This window comes from Sinohyriopsis cumingii, chromosome 11, assembly GCF_028554795.1.
Source record: "Sinohyriopsis cumingii isolate HCF-2022 chromosome 11, ASM2855479v2, whole genome shotgun sequence".
Classification (NCBI taxonomy): Eukaryota; Metazoa; Mollusca; class Bivalvia; order Unionida; family Unionidae; genus Sinohyriopsis; species Sinohyriopsis cumingii.
The window spans coordinates 106,486,269-106,505,941 of NC_142971.1; the positions used below are offsets into that span (position 1 = coordinate 106,486,269).

Sequence of the window (19,673 nt, forward strand, 5' to 3'; positions counted from 1 at the left end):
AACATTACAAAACATACATTTCTATCAAAAAAAAAAAAAAACGTATGAACTATTGCTAAGCTAATACATGCAAACGATGTTTGCAATTTGTAAGGCAGCCTATTGATACATTTAAGTAGGAAAGAATAAAAAATGGGCATTTGATTCCCAACCTGAATTTAACTTTTATTGACAAGTACTTGTTATTATGCAAAAGAGTTTTCTTTCAGGAACTATTCTTCACACGGAATATTCAGCAAGTTCCCTTTCTACAGGTGAGTTGGTTCTGATCCCAGTAGTTTCCATTCCCACAGGAGAAAACGAACGGCACTTTCCATGCACACTGGATGTAGTTCGTGCAATTAGTAGGGTGTCCAATATACCCATGAATGACCTGATCACAAATACCTAAAATTGAGAAAGATAAGACGAGGGGATGAGTACAGACTTTGCATCACGATTGTTTAAAATCTCTCGGGCCAAAGTAAATTTAGGCATTGACCTTTGTAGACAAGTTCTTCATCCGGCAGTCGATTGTTAAACCTTTCCGGAGATAGCGTTCCAAGTTCTACAGCAAGAACAACATTATGATTTTGTTATCATACATATGCTTGGTAGATGTATGGCTGGGCACTTTTTGAGCTTTAAGTTCTTTTAGAATATACAATAGGTCCTTCTTCCCAGCTTTTATAAGCAATGCAACTTTGCCAAGTCACTCTTAAAAAGGGGAAGTTGATAATGTATTCAACTATATGGCATTTTATGTTCTATTCATAATGTCACAACTATTCGAAATATATATATATATATATATATATATATATATATATATATATATATATATATATATATATATATATCCTTCTTATCAACACATATTGCTGTGCCCTAAAAGACAGGTTTAAGAAATGTACATCTTGTCAGATGGATTTAACAAAAATAACCAATTGTGGTATCAGGAAATATATACATATTCGTTCGTTACTATCAGGATTTAGAATAGCATTTGACGTGGTCAGTCACAATATCCAAGATATTCTACATTATAAATTAGTAATCGATTAAAGTGCGAATCTAGCCTTACCAATGTTTTTAATTTTAAACACCTGATATCAAACAATTTGTTTTATGGGTGTTTCATGTTATCAATCCCTTCTTACTGTTTGAGTGAATTCAGGGTTTGTTAAGAGCCAAATTTATTTTCACTCTTGGTATCTGACAATATGAAAATGATTTATGTACGACACATATATTTAGGCCGTATTTGCACATATTGATGAATTGAAGAGTACGCTAAATTCTGATATGGTATAAGAATACATTGTCAAACGTCAAAGTTTTGCTAATTAGCAATATTCAACACAGGAAGAATATAATAAAATTGTTCTATATATTGCAGAGATGACAATCTTAATTGTCTCATTGACGTAAATCTATTTGGAAACACAGTTAATGACACTCTGTCTTTGAAATAACAAATCAGTTCTTAATATCTCGAAAGTCCAGTATATTTAATTCAGCTGGTAAGCATATCCCAACTCCTAAATCAAGAATTTCGTTTTACGTTTGTTTCCAATTGCCTCATTTTAATTTCGTTATTGATACAATAGTTGGCGATATTGATTGTGCCTTCTTTTAAAACTTACCGAATGCCTGCACAGTGCTCTCCGCAATCGTTATGTTCATTACTTGAATTAAGGAAACGATAATCTGAGCTATAGATATAAAGAAATATCCCCCAGCACAAATGTATTTAATCTCCAACTGTCATTACGCATTTTGGGGCTTTATGAATATCTTTAATGAAAAAATGAACGAATTACTTGAAGCTGCATTCCATGTGTTGAAAATTACTATTTTATAATTTATTTCACTATTTTCTCATTTGCTCTTGCAGTCCATCACTAAATGAAAGGCGTGGACAAATATACTTGTGAAGAAATAGTTTTAGCTTTCTTTACTTGGTTCCAACGTATTGATCACAATTATATATTTTTCCGGAATAGACGAGAGAAGGGAAAACAAAAGCGCTTATTTTTAGTAAGTGTACGATCCCTAACTTGTCATTACCTTACAATCAGATCTTTGAAATGTAATGGAAAATAGCAAAACGTTTACTTCTGCCGAGGTGTCAAAAATAAGTTATGTTCAACAGGCATCAGCCATCAAACAGAAAAGAGAAGATACTTTTGTCGCCGAAACATTTTACGATTCAAATAGAATTTACGACCCCAAATCACTACACTAACACAATATAGTGTGCATGCAATGTTCATTGCTTCCATCTCACTACATTATAGTTAAAATTATAACCTGCCTGATTGCATAATATGTGCTTAAGCTCAAGAGATGCAAGCACGAAAAAGCAAAACAATGATATTCTTTCTAAATGCAGGGCAACAAAAATGTTTATCAGATATACTCACAGTTTAACGAATTACATTGGGATCCAGTTTTGTTAAGAGCCGCAGTAGTATTAGTCATTACAATAGAGTCAATACTGCAGTTGAGAACATTCCCTGACTGGATACAATCTGGAGACAAAAACAATTTCTTCAAATAATAATAGTAAATTTCATGGGCATAATGGCATCTAACAAAAAGAACAGTTTCTCCAGTATGTCCATTCCACCGTTGATTTTAACTCAATAAATTATCGATATTAGATTTTATTAACATTTTTAAACAATGACTTGCTTTGAGCCCAGGTCAGTATTTGTGTCTATAGAACTGCTCAGATCCTCGCTCCGAGTTTAGAGTTCATTAACAAAAACAATGCAGTGCAACCCAGTTTTTATGTTGTGCATAGTATACCAACGTTACAAACGTAACAAATTTTCGTTTGCAAATTGTATAGAGAGCAAATCAGATGTTTGCCTTACTTATGAATGTCCGACCTTATTTTCGTTTGCTCTCATTGCTCATCTCCTATTGATAAATACAATTGGATTATTAATGGTTTTCATCTTGTGATTACGTCATTAAAATAGTTTCCAGATTGATAAATCTTTTATATCGTGTTTACTTAAAAGCGCCAAACTATTATTATGTTATTCAACTGAACTGCATTCTTTTCGCTGTTTCTCTTTTTCGCTCTAAGAACAAATTTGCCTGATTTCTCTAGCACATTCACATTTATCAGAAGAACAACATTGACATGTGTATTGCTTCTCCTTCTACGTCTATGACACTTTCTTCTTCACAGTAGAAGTTATAGCAGGGTCCCATTACCTGGAAACCATTCTTGAATGTTGCATTGAACGATATGATATTCCATTAAATAGCCATGATCTTCCTCCATGATGATGATTAGGATTGATTCAGGGTGTATTTAAATTAATTGTTTACATTTTTGCCTATTTACATTTTTGTTTATGTATCTGACTTGATTGCTTATCGTTTATACGTTACAAACTTTATGATTGCTTTCTTTCCTTATGAATATATTGTATACCATATTCTTGTATTTCCGAGTTTCATACAATTTATCTGCACAATATCTTAATTAAAATGAAGCTTCTTTCATTTGCCAATATTTGATTTAAAAACCTTTGCATGAAAGATAGGGATTTGTATCCATCTCCAGAAAGTTATAACCATTTACGCTAACTACTTTTTATTTCCCATCTTGCTTTTATAGAGACTGGACTATTTGTTTCACCTAGATCATTCCCATTCTTCTATACAGTAAAAGTAGGTTTGGTATTCCTTACCAGATGGGCAGTTTTGTGTGTTGCATTGATTGATCTGAGATTCCATTGAAGAACCATCACACCATTTTCCACCATTCTGGGGGATGGGATTATTACAGGTCCGGGTCTTGGTTTGAATCTCTGAGCCTCCCCCACACGTGACGCTACAGTTTCCGTTTGAAGTCCATATACTCCAGGCACTCCAACTTCCATCCACTGGTTACGAAAATGATAAATATAATCAATGGAAATTTGTACTCGAAACCGAATGAAAATATTTTGTTATCTGGCAAAATCTAAATCAGACAGAATTTTCAGCGTAGGTAGGAGTCATGCTGTAGTAGAATTATTAGTAGCATCACTTACCTGCAGAACACGATTTAGTGTTGCATTCAACGATTTGTAATCTCGCTGACGTTCCATTACATCGCTTACCACCATTTTGTGGCCACGGATTTGAGCAGGTTCGGGTCTGTGTTTGTGTCAGATTACCTCCACCACACGAGACACTGCAGGAACTGTTAGATGTCCAGGCACTCCATGCACTCCATCCTCCATCAACTTAGTTTCCATTTATATGATTAAGAAAGGCGCATGCAAGACAAATAAAAGTTAGGAAAGGATAAACAATTCTCTATGTAATAGATTAAACAATATTAGTCTGACTGTCTTGAAATTAAGCCCTGAAGGACATACCCCATGGTATTGACTGCGCGGTTATTCTTTTCTTTCCCTCCCATAGAGTTAATTCATTATTGAACTTTAATTTAGAAGCAACGTTTGCCAATTTTATACTAACCAAACAACACCTGTGTCCTACCTATCCATCTCTTGGAAGAACTTATTTAGTTAGTATTTAGTCATTGGCCAATACAAGCACGACCTAGCAACACTTTTGCCCCACCTGACAAATGTGCAATACTTTGAATTCATTTGTATTCCTTGTGGTTCATTTCCTGTGCATACAATATTAAAACAGATTTGATAGAAAATAAATAGACATTACTTGTTTGTTTAGTCGATATAACCAGGTTATCAGACTATCTAAAACACGTTAATGTTTGGCAAATCTACACATATCTGTACATTTACTCTTTTTTAATAACAGCCCCTATCAAGCTGGTTCTTTACATTCAAACAGATTATATTTTGTACCAAGTCAGTCTGGAAAGGAAACAACTTCTTCAAACTGTGTCTAATTAATAGCGCATAGTTATCATTGTATTTATCTGAATTAAATATACGTTCCACCTCTTTGTATATTTCGGTTACGCATCCAACTTGATTATTTATTTTGCGGATTTAAACGTAGCTGAAAAACATATATCTTATTATTTTTCCTCTTCTTCTTCAAAGATGTACCCTTACCTGGAGGACATGACTGAGTGTTGCAGTCTATCATTCTATATTTCACAGAATTTCCACTACACCTTCTGCCTCCATACTGAGGAATAGGATTGGTGCAGGACCGCGTATATATTTCATTCTGTGAACCTCCACCACACGTGACATTGCATGCGCTGTAAAGTGGCCAGTTACTCCAATCGCTCCATCCTCCATCCACTATTTTTCCATGTAGTAACAAAAAATTGAATCGTTAAATAAAAGTAAAAAGCATCAAATTAAATGAATGCAAAGAATCTCATCTGTTGATGTACAAACCATGTTGCTTATGTCATGTCCATATATTAAAATCTATTTGCAAATGTTATAGAGACCAATCAACACGATTCATTACCGAAAAGTCCCCGTCTGCATAAACACGGTTGTAATGTCAGAGGTTCACATTCGACTACACTATGAAAACAGGTTGAAGGGGGCAACAACTTGGCATTACAAGTTTAGTAAATGGTGCCCAGTTATCGGCCTTTCTGAAACTGTGTCATTTTTGCCATATCTGTCCATATCTTCATCTATAGCCGTTTAAATATATTTCCATTTCATATGTTTTACAACTTGCACTGGGGTCCCGAGTGGCCGAGTGGTCTAAAGGGCTCACCCTTACGGATCACTACCATCGCACCTCTGGCTGCGTGGGTTCGTGTCGTGGGCTCGACCAATGTGGGTACTTGAGAAAGCTTACCAAAAGATTCTCGTGGGTCGGTGGTTCTTTCCTGTGTTTTCTCTGGTTCTTCCTCCATCATTTATACTGGCCGCCATGCATAGCTCCTCTTTTGCTGAAAAATGTCGTTAAACGTTATAACAGCGTAACAACAACAACATCTTGCACTTCAACCTGTAAAATGGCTGGAAAGGATACAATTTCCCCTGAGTATTGTTATATATATGTAATTTATGTTGTGTGCTTAACATTGGCCCATCATTCTAAGCTGTAACATATTTTTTCACTCCTAAACTTATGTATATCTTTTCATGTTGTACCCTTAATAGTTACGTAATATTATACTTTCAAAGCCAGTCTTTTTTAACTTGACGAGGCTTTTCGCTTCAACTGCTTCCCATTATGTTGCATTCTAGGTCAGGTGACAATATATATATATATATATATATATATATATATATATATATATATATATATATATATATATATATATATATTCAAGTTTCATGTCATTCTGTATGAATCCACTTGTGAATAGAGTTTATGGTTAAGGTTTTGGCATCAGATATAATTACAGAGGAATCCTTTACTTAAAATCATTCATCGCAATTACTAAAGTGCTTATTGACATTTGGATTATTACAATATAACTGAATTTGTGTTAATTCATAAAAGTCATTTTAGATTGCATCATGTGCTAAATCAGGACATTTAATGCTCATCGAATTCATTCGGAATATTTAATAATTTTTTACTTTTTATGATATATTAATGATTACTTGGAATTTATTTCACAAAAGGTAAGTGTCAGATGAATTTTTATTTTTATATTATAACGAACACAAATTATTTGTATTTTCCTTGGCTTGTTGTTTCCCATTTTTTTATTCATATTTTAACACCTATTGTCGTGAACTTCTATTTAATTGATGGAGCAGAAGATCATTGATAATCTAAATTATTTTTCCCTCCTATACGTTTCGTTTATACTTCCCACTTTATTGCTTATGTCTGCTTATTCAGACCTATCGGAAAAGCCATCTGGAACTCTTCTTCGTTTTCCTCTTATTCATGCATTGAATTCTGAGCAGTATAGCTCGCCTGTAGGACATGATTGCGTGTGGCGTTCTACGACAACGTATTCCACAGAATCTCCACTACACTGTCTACCACCATACTGAGGAATAGGATTGGTGCAGGACCGACGCGACTTTCAGTCTTAGCACCTCCACCACACGTGGCATTGCGTGAGCTGAAAGATGCCCAGATACTCCAACCGCTCCATTCTCCATCCACTAGGTTTGCATTTGGATGTAAAATACGAATCATTATAGAACAAGCATCAAATTTAAAACGGACGAAGATTAGGAAAAGATATGCAAGCATAATTTTGCTTACATTCAACTGTTCAAACATTCCCAATATATTGCAAAATTTTCAATTTGTGCCATTTTGAAATGCAATACTATCTCTCTTTTGTCAAATATGTTAAAATATAAAACAAATGTGCACATTTTATATCGACCAAACATGTTTGACCAACCTAAACTTCCTCAACTGGTTAAATCCAGTTGCTTTATTAGAGGTTTATTTCCTACGCCTACACTATTCAAGAGCCCTCCAAAGAAACGAATTAGCATAACTTGTTTACCTAAAAGTAAAAAGTTTAGAACTTAAATTGGCATAACTTGTTTACCTAAAAAGACAAGGTTATGAACTATCTAAATTCAGACTGTTCATGTCTGTCAGAACTACCCATATCCGATCCGTCACATTTTTTCCATAGCAGTCTATTTCCAACCGGTTCAATATCTTTGCATTCCTAGCAGTTTGTACCTTATGGCCACATCTTTAAAACAGGGACAGACTTTCTCTAGCTATTATTAATTAGTAATACGCATTTTATCGTTGAAATATCTGAATTATAATATTTTTATAACAGATTCGCATTTTTTGTTTGCACAACTTGATTATTTGTTCTTACGCATTTAAACCTATGAAAAACCGAAATGGAAATCGTCTTCTTAATTTGCTTCTAACAAAACAATGTAACGAAATCTCTTCCATGGAGAATAAATATGTGACATAAGAAGATCTGCAATTTTGTTTACATTTGTTAACATTAAACTTTTTTCTGTTCTGAAAATGTACCCTCTTGTTGAAGTATTTAACTATCTTCCTTATATTGCATTCTAATGTTAAAAACAAAAAACATAGTTGCAAACTGTGTTGTGACCAATCAAATAAAATACCCCAATTGGTTAAATACAGTTGCATTTTTAGGGGTTCAAATTATGTGGCAATACTTCTTAAACAGGCTGTAGGTTAAACAACTTGGCATGCATTGTTTACTTAACAGGGCCAAGTTGTTAACCTATCGAAAGGTGTCCATATTTGCTGTATCCGCTACATCTTTGTATAAAACCCCATCTCCATGCCGTCGAAAATATTTGAATTTCAGATGGTTTATTTGTTGTGCTCACAGCTCTAGAATCAACATAAAATTCTTCAACTGCTTAAATACATTTGCATTTTTAGCAGTTTACTATATTGTGCTACAAAATTAAGCAGTTTAAAAGAGAGTAACGCATAGTTATCGTTGATTTATCTAAATTATATTTCTTTCCTTACCTTTTTGTATTTGTATGCATCCAATTGAATTGTTTACTTTTACACATTAAATCTATTAGAGAAATTAAATGTAAATAGTTTCCTTCTCCTTAGCAAACGATGTTACAAAATCCCTTACCTGGAGGACATGATACCGTGTTGCACTCTACAATTTGATATTTCGTTGAATCTCCACTACATTCGCGTCCACCGTACTGAGGAATAGGATTGGTGCATGACCGGGTTTGGCTTTCAGTCTGTACACCTCCACCACATGTGACATTGCACGTGCTGAAAGGTGTCCAGTTACTCCAATCGCTCCATCCTCCATCTACTATATTTCCATATTGAAACAAAATATGAATGTTTAACTAAACAGCATATATTGTAAAAATAACATAGTATAAAAATGAGATATGCAACATTATTTAGCAATTTGCTGACGTTCAACTCTTCTATCGTTGGTCTGTTCTGAAAATGTATCGTCTCCCTGAGATACATAATTAACTCCGTTAAACCGTGCTCTTATGTTAAAGCGAACAACTAATTGAAGATTTTATAGTGTCCAATCAATAATATTTTCGCACCTTAAATTCTTCAACTGATTAAAAACACTTACATTATTAGCAGTTCACTGTATATGCCTACACTATTTGAACAGTTTGCAGATTAAACAACGTGGCATCAATTTCTCACATAACAGTGCCAAATTGTCAAACCCATCTTGATATCGTTCATGTTTGCCATGTATATTAACAACGGAGAAATAATACCTTTGTTATACCAGCCCATATCCAATCAGTTGAAAATATTTGAATGTCAAAGATTTATATCTTGCACTCTAGAACAGTCTGGAATATTTAGTTAGCAGCACCTGGTTATCATTAATTTACCCCAATTATTTACTTTGTTTTACCTATCTATATTTCGTTAAAATTATACATCCGATTTCACTCTTGAGTTGAGCATTCAAACCGATGATAAGATCAATATGTAATTCTAATCGATCATCATCGTCATTGTCATCATCATAATCAGCTGCGTCAATTTGATGCTACTGATTGTGAACAGTATTGCTTAGCTACCTGGAGGACATGACTGCGTGTTGCATTCCACGATTCCATATTCCATTGAATTTCCATAACACTCACTACCACCGTAATGAGGAACAGGATTGGTGCAGGATCGGCTGCGGCTTTTAGTCTCTGCACCTCCACCACATGTGACGTTGCATGAGCTGAAACGTTGCCAGTTACTCCAATCGCTCCATCCTCCATCTACTGAATTTCCATTTGGAAATCAAATATAATTTTTTGCATCCAAAGCATCAAATTGAATACTGACGTAGAATATGAAGAAAAGCAAGTTTATATGACCTTATTTTCAACTTATCATAAGTAGGTAATATGTTAGACAACTATCCACGTTCGTAAATACAGCTGCATTACTAGCGATTTGTTTAGTAAGTCTACACTATTAAAACAGGTTTGAAAGGAAATTACATAGCATAAGTGACCATCCTATCTAAAACTCACCCATGTGTGCCATATCTCCAACCGGATGAATATATTTGCATTTCAAGCGGTTTCTATATTGTGCACGCATGATTAGATAAATCTGGAAGGGAACCGACTTCCTTTGACATCAATTAATATGGACAAGTTATCAATGATTTTTCTGAATTATATTCCTTTTGTCACCTACTTGTATTTTGTTATACTTCAATCTTGATCATTTTTATCTGCGCATTCAAACCTAGGAGAAGACTGAGAAATCGCATTATTGATGGTTAAATATGTAGCAAAATCCCTTACTTGGAGGACATGAGTGCGTGCTGCATTCTAGAATTCTATATTCCGAATAACCGCCACTGCAATGACTACCACCATACTGAGGAATAGGATTGGTGCAGGACCGGATGCGGCTTTCAGTTTGTGTACCTCCACCACATGTGACATTGCATGAGCTGAAAGGTGTCCAGTTACTCCAATCGCTCCATCCTCCATCCACTATTTTCCATTGGGAAATAAAATATATTTCTTTAAATGCAATGCATCTAATTGAACAACGACGGAATTTAAAAAAGATATCCACATTTATTTTGTTTTCCATTTAACACTTTAAACGCTGTTAGCATGTTTCAAACATGTCAGATTGTGCTCATGTGACATGCATAACTATTAACCTTATATCTTTTCATGATGTTAAAATTTAACAAAGATAGTTGTAAAGGTTGTATCGACCAAACAGTACATTTGACCAACCTAATATTCTCGAACTGGTTAAATACAGTTGCATTTACAGCGGTTTATTTTCCTGTGCCTACACAATTAAACAGTTTAAAAGAGAGTAACCCATAGTTATCGTTGATTTATATAAATCATGTTCCTTTGCGTATATTTTTGTATTTTTGTTTATACATAGAATTTGAATGTTTATTGTTACACATTTTAACCGAGTAGAGGAATCAAATGTAAATAGTTTTCTTCTCATTATCACACGATGTTGCAAAATCCCTTACCTGGAGGACATGATTCCTTGTTGCACTCTACAATTTGATATTTCGTTGAATCTCCACTACACTCGCGTCCACCGTGCTGAGGAATAGGATTGGTGCACGACCGGGTATGGCTTTCATTCTGTACACCTCCACCACATGTGACATTGCATGAGCTGATAGGTGTCCAGTTACTCCAATCGCTCCATCCTCCATCTACTATATTTCCATATTGAAAGAAAATATGAATCTTTAAATTAAAAGCATGTATTGGAATAATAACATAGCATAAAAATGAGATATGCAACATTATTTTGCAATTTGCTGACGTTCAACTGTCCTATAGTTGGTTTGTTATAAAAATGTATCGTCTCGCTGAGGTGCACATTTATCTCCGTTACACCGTGTTTTACGTTAAAGCGAACAACAAATTGAAGATTTTATAGTGATCAATCAATAATATTTCCGCACCTTAAGATCTTCAACTGATTAAAAGCACTTACATATTAGCCGTTCACTTTATATGCCTACGCTATTTGAACAGTTTGCAGACTAACCAACGTGGCATCAATTGCTCACATAACAGTGCCAAATTCTCAAACCAATCTTTATATCGTTCATGTTTGCCATGTATATTCATACCGGAGCAATAATACCTTTGTAATAGCACCCCATCTCCAATCAGTTGAATATAATTGAATTTCATATGTTTATATCTTGTCTCCGCACCCTTAGAACAGTCGGGAATATTTAGTTAGTACTCCTGGTTATCATTAATTTACCTCAATTATTTACTTTCTTAACCTATGTATATTTCTTTAAAATTATACATCCGATTTCACTCTTGAGTTGCACATTCAAACCGATGACAATATCTATGTGTAATTCTACTTCATCATCATCGTCATTGTCATCATCATAATCAGCTGCGTCAAGTTCATGCTATTGATTGTGAGCAGTATCGCTTAGCTACCTGGAGGACATGATTGCGTGTTGCATTCTTCAATTCCATATTCCACTGAGTTTCCATTACACTCTCTACCTCCATAATGAGGAACAGGATTGGTGCAGGATCGGCTGCGGCTTTTAGGCTCTGCACCTCCACCACATGTGACGTTGCATGAGCTGAAACGTTGCCAGTTACTCCAATCGCTCCATCCTCCATCCACTGAATTTCCATTTGGAAATCAAATATAAATTTTTGCATCCAAAGCATCACATTCAATAATGACGTAGAATATGAAGAAGAAAAGCAAGTTTATATGACCTTATATTCAACTTATCATAAGTAGGTAATATGTTAGACAACTATCCACGTTCGTACATTAGACATCCATAATTAATTTTGACATAAAACTGTTAACAATTTGACAATACGTGTGAATTTTATATTTACTTAAAAAAACACGTTTGCTTTACAATAAACTGTCAAAATGCTTAAATACAGCTGCATTACTAGCGATTTGTTTTCTGTCTACACTATTAAAACAGGTTTGAAAGGAAATTACATAGCATAAGTGACCATCCTATCTAAAACTCACCCATGTGTACCATATCTCCAACCAGATGAATATATTTGTATTTCAAGCGGTTTATATATTGTGCACACATCATTAGATAAATCTGGAAGGTTACCGAATTCCTTTGAGATCAAATAATATCGATAAGTTATCAATGATTTTTCTGAATTATATTCCTTTTGCCACCTACTTGTATTTTGTTATACTTCAATCTTGATCTTTTTTGTGCATTCAAACCTAGGAGAAGACTGAGAAATCGCATCATTGATGATTCAATATGTAGCAAAATCCCTTACTTGGAGGACATGAGTGCGTGCTGCATTCTAGAATTCTATATTCCGAATAACCGCCACTGCAATGACTACCACCATACTGAGGAATAGGATTGGTGCAGGACCGGATGCGGCTTTCAGTCTGTGTACCTCCACCACATGTGACATTGCATGAGCTGAAAGGTGTCCAGTTACTCCAATCGCTCCATCCTCCATCCACTATTTTTCATTTGGAAATAAAATATATTTCTTTAAATACAATGCATCTAATTGAACAACGACGGAATTTAAAAAAGATATGCACATTTATTTTGTCTTCCATTTAACACTTTAAACGCTGTTAGCATGTTGCAAACATGTCAGATTGTGCTCATGTGACATGCATAGCTATTAGCCTTATATCCTTTTATGATGTTAAAATTTAACAAAGATAGTTGTAAATGGTATATTGACTAAACAGTACATTTGACCAACCTAATATTTTCCAACTGGTTAAATACAGTTGCATTTACAGCGGTTTACTTTCCTGTGCCTACATAATTAATCAGTTTGAAAGAGAGTAACCCATAGTTATCGTTGATTTATATAAATCATATTCCTTTTTGTACATTTTTGTAATTTTGTTAATACATGCAATTTGATTGTTTATTGTTAGACATTTAAACCGATTAGAGGAATTAAATGTAAATAGTTTTCTTCTCATTAGCAAACGATGTTGCAAAATCCCTTACCTGGAGGACATGATTCCGTGTTGCACTCTACAATTTGATATTTCGTTGAATCTCCACTACACTCGCTTCCACCGTGCTGAGGAATAGGATTGGTGCAGGACCGGGTATGGCTTTCAGTCTGTACACCTCCACCACATGTGACATTGCATGAGCTGATAGGTGTCCACTTACTCCAATCGCTCCATCCTCCATCCACTATATTTCCATATTTCCATATTGAAACAAAACATGAATCTTTAAATTAAAAGCATTTATTGGAATAATAACATAGCATAAAAATGAGATATGCAACATTATTTTGCAATTTGCTGACGTTCAACTCTTCTATAGTTTGTCTGTTCTAAAAATGTATCGTCTCGCTGAGGTACACATTTATCTCCGTTAAACCGTGGTCTTATGTTAAAGCGAACAACTAATTGCAGATTTTATAGTGATCAATCAATAATATTTCCGCACCTTTAAATCTTCAGCTGATTAAAAACACTTACATTATTAGCCGTTCACTTGATATGCCTACGCTATTTGAGCAGTTTGCAGATTAAGCAACGTGGCATCAATTGCTCACATAACAGTGCCAAATTGTCAAACCAAACTTTATTTCGTTCATGTTTGCCATGTATATTCATACCGGAGCAATAATACCTTTGTAATACCACCCCATCTCCAATCAGTTGAATATAATTGAATTTCATATGTTTATATTTTGTCTCCGCACCCTTAGAACAGTCGGGAATATTTAGTTAGTAGCTCCTGGTTATCATTAATTTACCTCAATTATTTACTTTCTTAACCTATGTATGTTTCTTTAAAATTATACATCCGATTTCACTCTTGAGTTGCACATTCAAACCGATGACAATATCTATGTGTAATTCTACTTCATCATCATCGTCATTGTCATCATCATAATCAGCTGCGTCAATTTCATGCTATTGATTGTGAGCAGTATCGCTTAGCTACCTGGAGGACATGACTGCGTGTTGCATTCTTCAATTCCATATTCCACTGAGTTTCCATTACACTCTCTACCTCCATAATGAGGAACAGGATTGGTGCAGGATCGGTTGCGGCTTTTAGGCTCTGCACCTCCACCACATGTGACGTTGCATGAGCTGAAACGTTGCCAGTTACTCCAATCGCTCCATCCTCCATCCACTGAATTTCCATTTGGAAATCAAATATAAATTTTTGCATCCAAAGCATCACATTCAATAATGACGTAGAATATGAAGAAGAAAAGCAAGTTTATATGACCTTATATTCAACTTATCATAAGTAGGTAATAAGTTAGACAACTATCCACGTTCGTACATTTGACATCCATATTTAATTTTGACATAAAAATGTTAACAATTTGACAATACGTGTGAATTTTATATTTACTTAAAAAAACACGTTTGCTTTACAATAAACTGTCAAAATGCTTAAATACAGCTGCATTACTAGCGATTTGTTTTCTGTCTACACTATTAAAACAGGTTTGAAAGGAAATTACATAGCATAAGTGACCATCCTATCTAAAACTCACCCATGTGTACCATATCTCCAACCGGATGAATATATTTGTATTTCAAGCGGTTTATATATTGTGCACACATCATTAGATAAATCTGGAAGGTTACCGAATTCCTTTGAGATCAAATAATATCGATAAGTTATCAATGATTTTTCTGAATTATATTCCTTTTGCCACCTACTTGTATTTTGTTATACTTCAATCTTGATCTTTTTTGTGCATTCAAACCTAGGAGAAGACTGAGAAATCGCATTATTGATGATTCAATATGTAGCAAAATCCCTTACTTGGAGGACATGAGTGCGTGCTGCATTCTAGAATTCTATATTCCGAATAACCGCCACTGCAATGATTACCACCATACTGAGGAATAGGATTGGTGCAGGACCGGATGCGGCTTTCAATCTGTGTACCTCCACCACATGTGACATTGCATGAGCTGAAAGGTGTCCAGTTACTCCAATCGCTCCATCCTCCATCCACTATTTTCCATTTGGAAATAAAATATATTTCTTTAAATACAATGCATCTAATTGAAAAACGACGGAATTTGAAAAAGATATGCACATTTATTTTGTCTTCCATATAACACTTTAAACGCTGTTAGTATGTTGCTAAACATGTCAGCTTGTGCACATGCGACATGCATAGCTATTAGCCTTATATCTTTTTATGATGGTAAGATTTAACAAAGAGTGTTGTAAATGGTATATCGACCAAACAATACATTTGACCAACCTAATATTCTCCAACTGGTTAAATACAGTTGCAGTTTCAGCGGTTTACTCCTACTGTGCATACATAATTAATCAGTTTAAAAGATAGTAACCCATAGTTATCGTTGATTTATCTAAATAATATTCCTTTTCGTAACTTTTTGTATTTTTGTTTATACATGCAATTTGATTGTTTATTGTTAGACATTTAAACCGATTAGAGGAATTAAATCTAAATAGTTTTTTTCCATTAGCAAACGATGTTACAAAATCCCTTACCTGGAGGACATGATTCCTTATTGCACTCTACAATTTGATATTTCGTTGAATCTCCACTACATTCGCGTCCACCGTGCTGAGGAATAGGATTGGTACAGGACCGTGTTCTTCTTTCAGTCTGTACACCTCCACCACATGTGACATTGCATGAGCTGATAGGTGTCCAGTTACTCCAATCGCTCCATCCTCCATCCACTATATTTCCATATTAAAACAAAATATGAATCTTTAAATAAAAAGCATTTATTGGAATAATATCATAGCATAAAAATGAGATATTCAACGTTATTTTGCAATTTGCTGACGTTCAACTCTTCTATCATTGGTCTGTTCTGAAAAGGTACCGTCTGGTTGAGGTACATAACTATCTTCTTATTTCAAAAGCGAGTAACTATATGCAGATGCTATAGTGACTAATTTACGACATTGATGTACTTAAATATCTCCAACTGGTTAAAAATTTACATTGCAAACAGTTTAATATATAAGCAACGACGCACAAATTGCTTTTAAACCGTGTCATATTATTAACTTATCTTTATATCGTTCATATTTGCCGTATCTACTCATATCAGAGCACTTACACCTTTGGGATAGCAGTCCATCTCCAATTAGTTGAATATATTTGAATTTCAAATGGTTTATATCTTGTGCCCGCAACTTTAGAACCGTCTGGTTGGGAAACAAATTCCTCTATGTTTAATGAGTAGCAACTGGGTATCATTAATATAACTATATTATTTACTTTGTCTGGCCTATTTATATTTCTCTAAATGTGTGCATCTGATTTTATTCTTGATTTGCACATTGTAACCGATGAGACGATCTATTAGAAATTCGATTTCATCATCATCGTCATTGTCATTATCTGCACTCAGCTTCATGCTATTGATTGTGAGTAGTATTGCTTGCATACCTAGAGGACATGATTGCGTGTTGCATTCTACGATTCCATATTCCATTGAATTTCCATTACACTCTCTACCACCATACTGCGGAACAGGATTTGTGCAGGATCGGCTGCGGCTTTTAGGCTCTGCACCTCCACCACACGTGACGTTGCATGAGCTGAAACGTTGCCAGTTACTCCAGTTGCTCCATCCTCCATCCACTGAATTTTCATTTGAAATCAAATATGAATCGTTATATCCAAAGCATCAAATTGAATAATGATGTAAAATATGAAGAAGAAAAGCAAGTTTATATGACCTTATATTCAACTTATCATAAGTAGGTAATATGTTGGATAACTATCCAAATTCATATATTTGACATCCATAATTAATTTGGACAAATCGTTTTATGTTAATAATTAAACAATACGTGTGAATTTTATATTTACTTAAAGAACACGTTTGTCTTACAATAAACTTTCCAAATGGTTGTATTTAGCTGTATCGTTAGCGATTTCTTTTCTATGTCTACACTATTAAAACAGATTCGAGGGGAAATAACATGGCATAAGTGGCCATCCTATCTAAAACACGCCTATATTTGCCATAACTACCATGGTATGTCTGACCGGTTGCACAATTGCCATAACATCCCATCATCAACCGGATGAATATATTTGTATTTCAAGCGGTTTATATATTGTATGCACACCATTAAATAATTATTAAGGGATAATTATATTTTCTTCCATTAATTAATATCGCCAAGTTATTGATTTTTCTGAATTATATTCCTTTTGTCAACTTCTTGTATTTTGTATTATACTTCCACCTTCACCATTTTTATTTGCGCATTCAAAGCTATGTTACGACTCAGAAATATTCTTCTTGATAGTCAAAGATGTAGCAGATTCCTTATTTGGAGGACATGATTGCGCGCTGCATCCTACGATTCTATATTCCCAATAACCTCCACTGCAATTTCTACCATCATAATCTGGACTCGGATTGTTGCATAACCGGCTGCGGCTTTCAGTTTGTGTACCTCCACCACATGTGACATTGCATGAACTGAAAGGTGTCCAGTTATTCCAATCGCTCCATCCCCCATCCACTATTTTTTTGCATTTTGGAAATAAAATAATTCTTTTTAAATTCAAAGCATTTAATTGAACAACGACGTAGAAAAGAAGATATGCACATTTATTTTGTCTTCCATTTAACACTTTAAAAGCTGTTTCCATGTTGCAAAACATGTCAGAGTTTGCCCTTTTGAAATTCACACATATCTTCTTTATATCGTTTTCATTATGTTAACTTTTGAGGTACTTGTACAACTTATATGGACTAAACAATACGTTTGACGAACTTAATATTCTCCAATAGGTTAAACGCGGTGGCGTTTTCAGCGGTTTACTTTCCTATGCCTACACAATTAAGGAGTTTAAAAGAATTTAACGCACAATTATCATTGATTTATCTTCATTATATTCCTTTTGTCACATATTTGTATTTATGTTTATTGCAACAAATTAAAATCTATTAGAGGAATTAAATGTAAATAGTTTTTTTAATCCCTAACAAGAGATATAGCAAAATATGTTACCTGGAGGACATGATTCCGTGTTGCACTCTTGAATTCGATATTTCCTTGAATCTCCACTACACTCGCGTCCCCCGTACTGAGGAATAGGATTGGTGCAGGACCGGGTTTGGCTTTCAGTCTGTACACCTCCACCACATGTGACATTGCATGAGCTGATAGGTGTCCAGTTACTCCAATCGCTCCATCCTCCATCAACTATATTTCCATAAGGAAACAAAACACGAATGTTTAACTAAAACGCATATAAGTGATAAAAAAAACTTAGCATAAGAAGGAGGTATGCAACTTTTTGTGCAACTGGCTGACGTTCACCTCGTCCAACATTGGTCTGTTCCAACAATGCACCATCTTGTTCAATTGAGGTGCATAACAATCTTCTTTATGTTGTGCTTTTATGTTAAATTATAATAACTATTTGCAGATACTATAGTGGCCAAAATGACAACATTGCCTGATCTAAAAGTCTCCAACTGGTTAAAACATTTACGTTGTTACTAGGTCACTTTTTATGCCTACATTATTTAAACAGGTTACAGGTTATGCAACGTGGTATCAAGTGCTTTACTTAACAGTTTCAGACTGTAACTGGTTTTGTCTGCTCATTCAAACCTAAGAGAAGACTTAGAAATAATTTTGCTGATAGTAAACGATGTAACGAAATCCCTTACCTGATGGACATGATTGCGTGCTGCATTTGATAATTCTATATTCCGAATAACCGGCACTGCACTGACTACCACCATACCGAGGAATAGGATTGGTGCAGGACCTGGTGCGACTTTCAGTCTGTGTACCTCCACCACATGTGACATTGCATGAGCTAAAAGGTGTCCAGTTACTCCAATCGCTCCATCCTCCATCCACTATTTTTTCCATTTGGAAATAAAATATTTATTTTTAAATACAATGCATCTAATTGAACAACGACGTAGAAAAGAAGATATGCACATTTATTTTGTCTTCCACGTCACACTTTAAATGCTGTTAGCAAATTGAAAACATGCCCATTTTGCCCTTTTGAAATTTATACATATCTTCCTTATATCGTTTTCATTATGTTAAAATTTGAGGTACTTGTACATTTTATATGGACCATTCAATACGTTTGACGAACTTAATATTCTCCAATAGGTTAATCGCGGTGGCGTTCATAGCGGTTCACTTTCCTATGCGTACACTAGTAAGGAGTTTAAAAGAGCGTAACGCACAATTATCATTGATTTTTCTGAATTATATTCCATTTGTCAAATATTTGTATTTTGGTTTATTCATCCAATTTGAATGTTTATTGTAACAAATT

At 34.6% G+C, this 19,673-nt stretch overlaps 3 protein-coding genes across 3 annotated transcripts; all 3 read right to left on the reverse strand.

Annotated features, from left to right (window-relative positions):
• Positions 1–68: 68 nt before the first annotated feature.
• Positions 69–4,030, reverse strand: LOC149789229 (thrombospondin-2-like). The gene is made up of 4 exons (XM_089973594.1): positions 3,991–4,030; positions 3,693–3,887; positions 2,406–2,513; positions 69–387 (listed from the first exon to the last, which is right to left on the reverse strand). The coding sequence occupies exons 1-4, from the start codon at positions 4,028–4,030 to the stop codon at positions 233–235; spliced, it is 498 nt and encodes a 165-aa protein (XP_089829720.1). The 3' UTR covers positions 69–232.
• A 2,831-nt stretch (positions 4,031–6,861) lies between these two features.
• Positions 6,862–14,537, reverse strand: LOC149789230 (coadhesin-like; the record flags this gene model as incomplete). Its single annotated transcript, XM_089973595.1, has 7 exons — positions 6,862–7,028; positions 8,483–8,677; positions 9,429–9,620; positions 11,814–12,008; positions 12,657–12,851; positions 13,364–13,597; positions 14,324–14,537. Coding segments are annotated over 7 exons (1,392 nt in total), but the record flags the coding sequence as incomplete, so codon positions are not given.
• Positions 14,538–15,131: 594 nt separating this feature from the next.
• LOC149789231 (thrombospondin-1-like) lies at positions 15,132–19,249 on the reverse strand. Its single transcript, XM_089973596.1, has 3 exons — positions 19,042–19,249; positions 16,791–16,985; positions 15,132–15,361 (listed from the first exon to the last, which is right to left on the reverse strand). The coding sequence occupies exons 1-3, from the start codon at positions 19,247–19,249 to the stop codon at positions 15,132–15,134; spliced, it is 633 nt and encodes a 210-aa protein (XP_089829722.1).
• Positions 19,250–19,673: the final 424 nt, after the last annotated feature.

Bases quoted from the DNA above. Each gene is read 5' to 3' on its own strand.
- LOC149789229 (XM_089973594.1), bottom strand. From the start codon at position 4,030: ATGCTACTAATAATTCTACTACAGCATGACTCCTACCTAC. The intron at 3,888-3,990 runs GCTGAAAATTCT...TTTCGTAACCAG, and splicing joins ACAGCATGACTCCTACCTAC to TGGATGGAAGTTGGAGTGCC. The intron at 2,514-3,692 runs GTAAGGAATACC...TTTTGTCTCCAG, and splicing joins CACACAAAACTGCCCATCTG to ATTGTATCCAGTCAGGGAAT.
- LOC149789231 (XM_089973596.1), bottom strand. From the start codon at position 19,249: ATGGAAAAAATAGTGGATGGAGGATGGAGCGATTGGAGTAACTGGACA. The intron at 16,986-19,041 runs GTAAGGGATTTC...ATGAAAATTCAG, and splicing joins CACGCAATCATGTCCATCAG to TGGATGGAGGATGGAGCAAC. The intron at 15,362-16,790 runs GTATGCAAGCAA...AATGGAAAATAG, and splicing joins CACGCAATCATGTCCTCTAG to TGGATGGAGGATGGAGCGAT.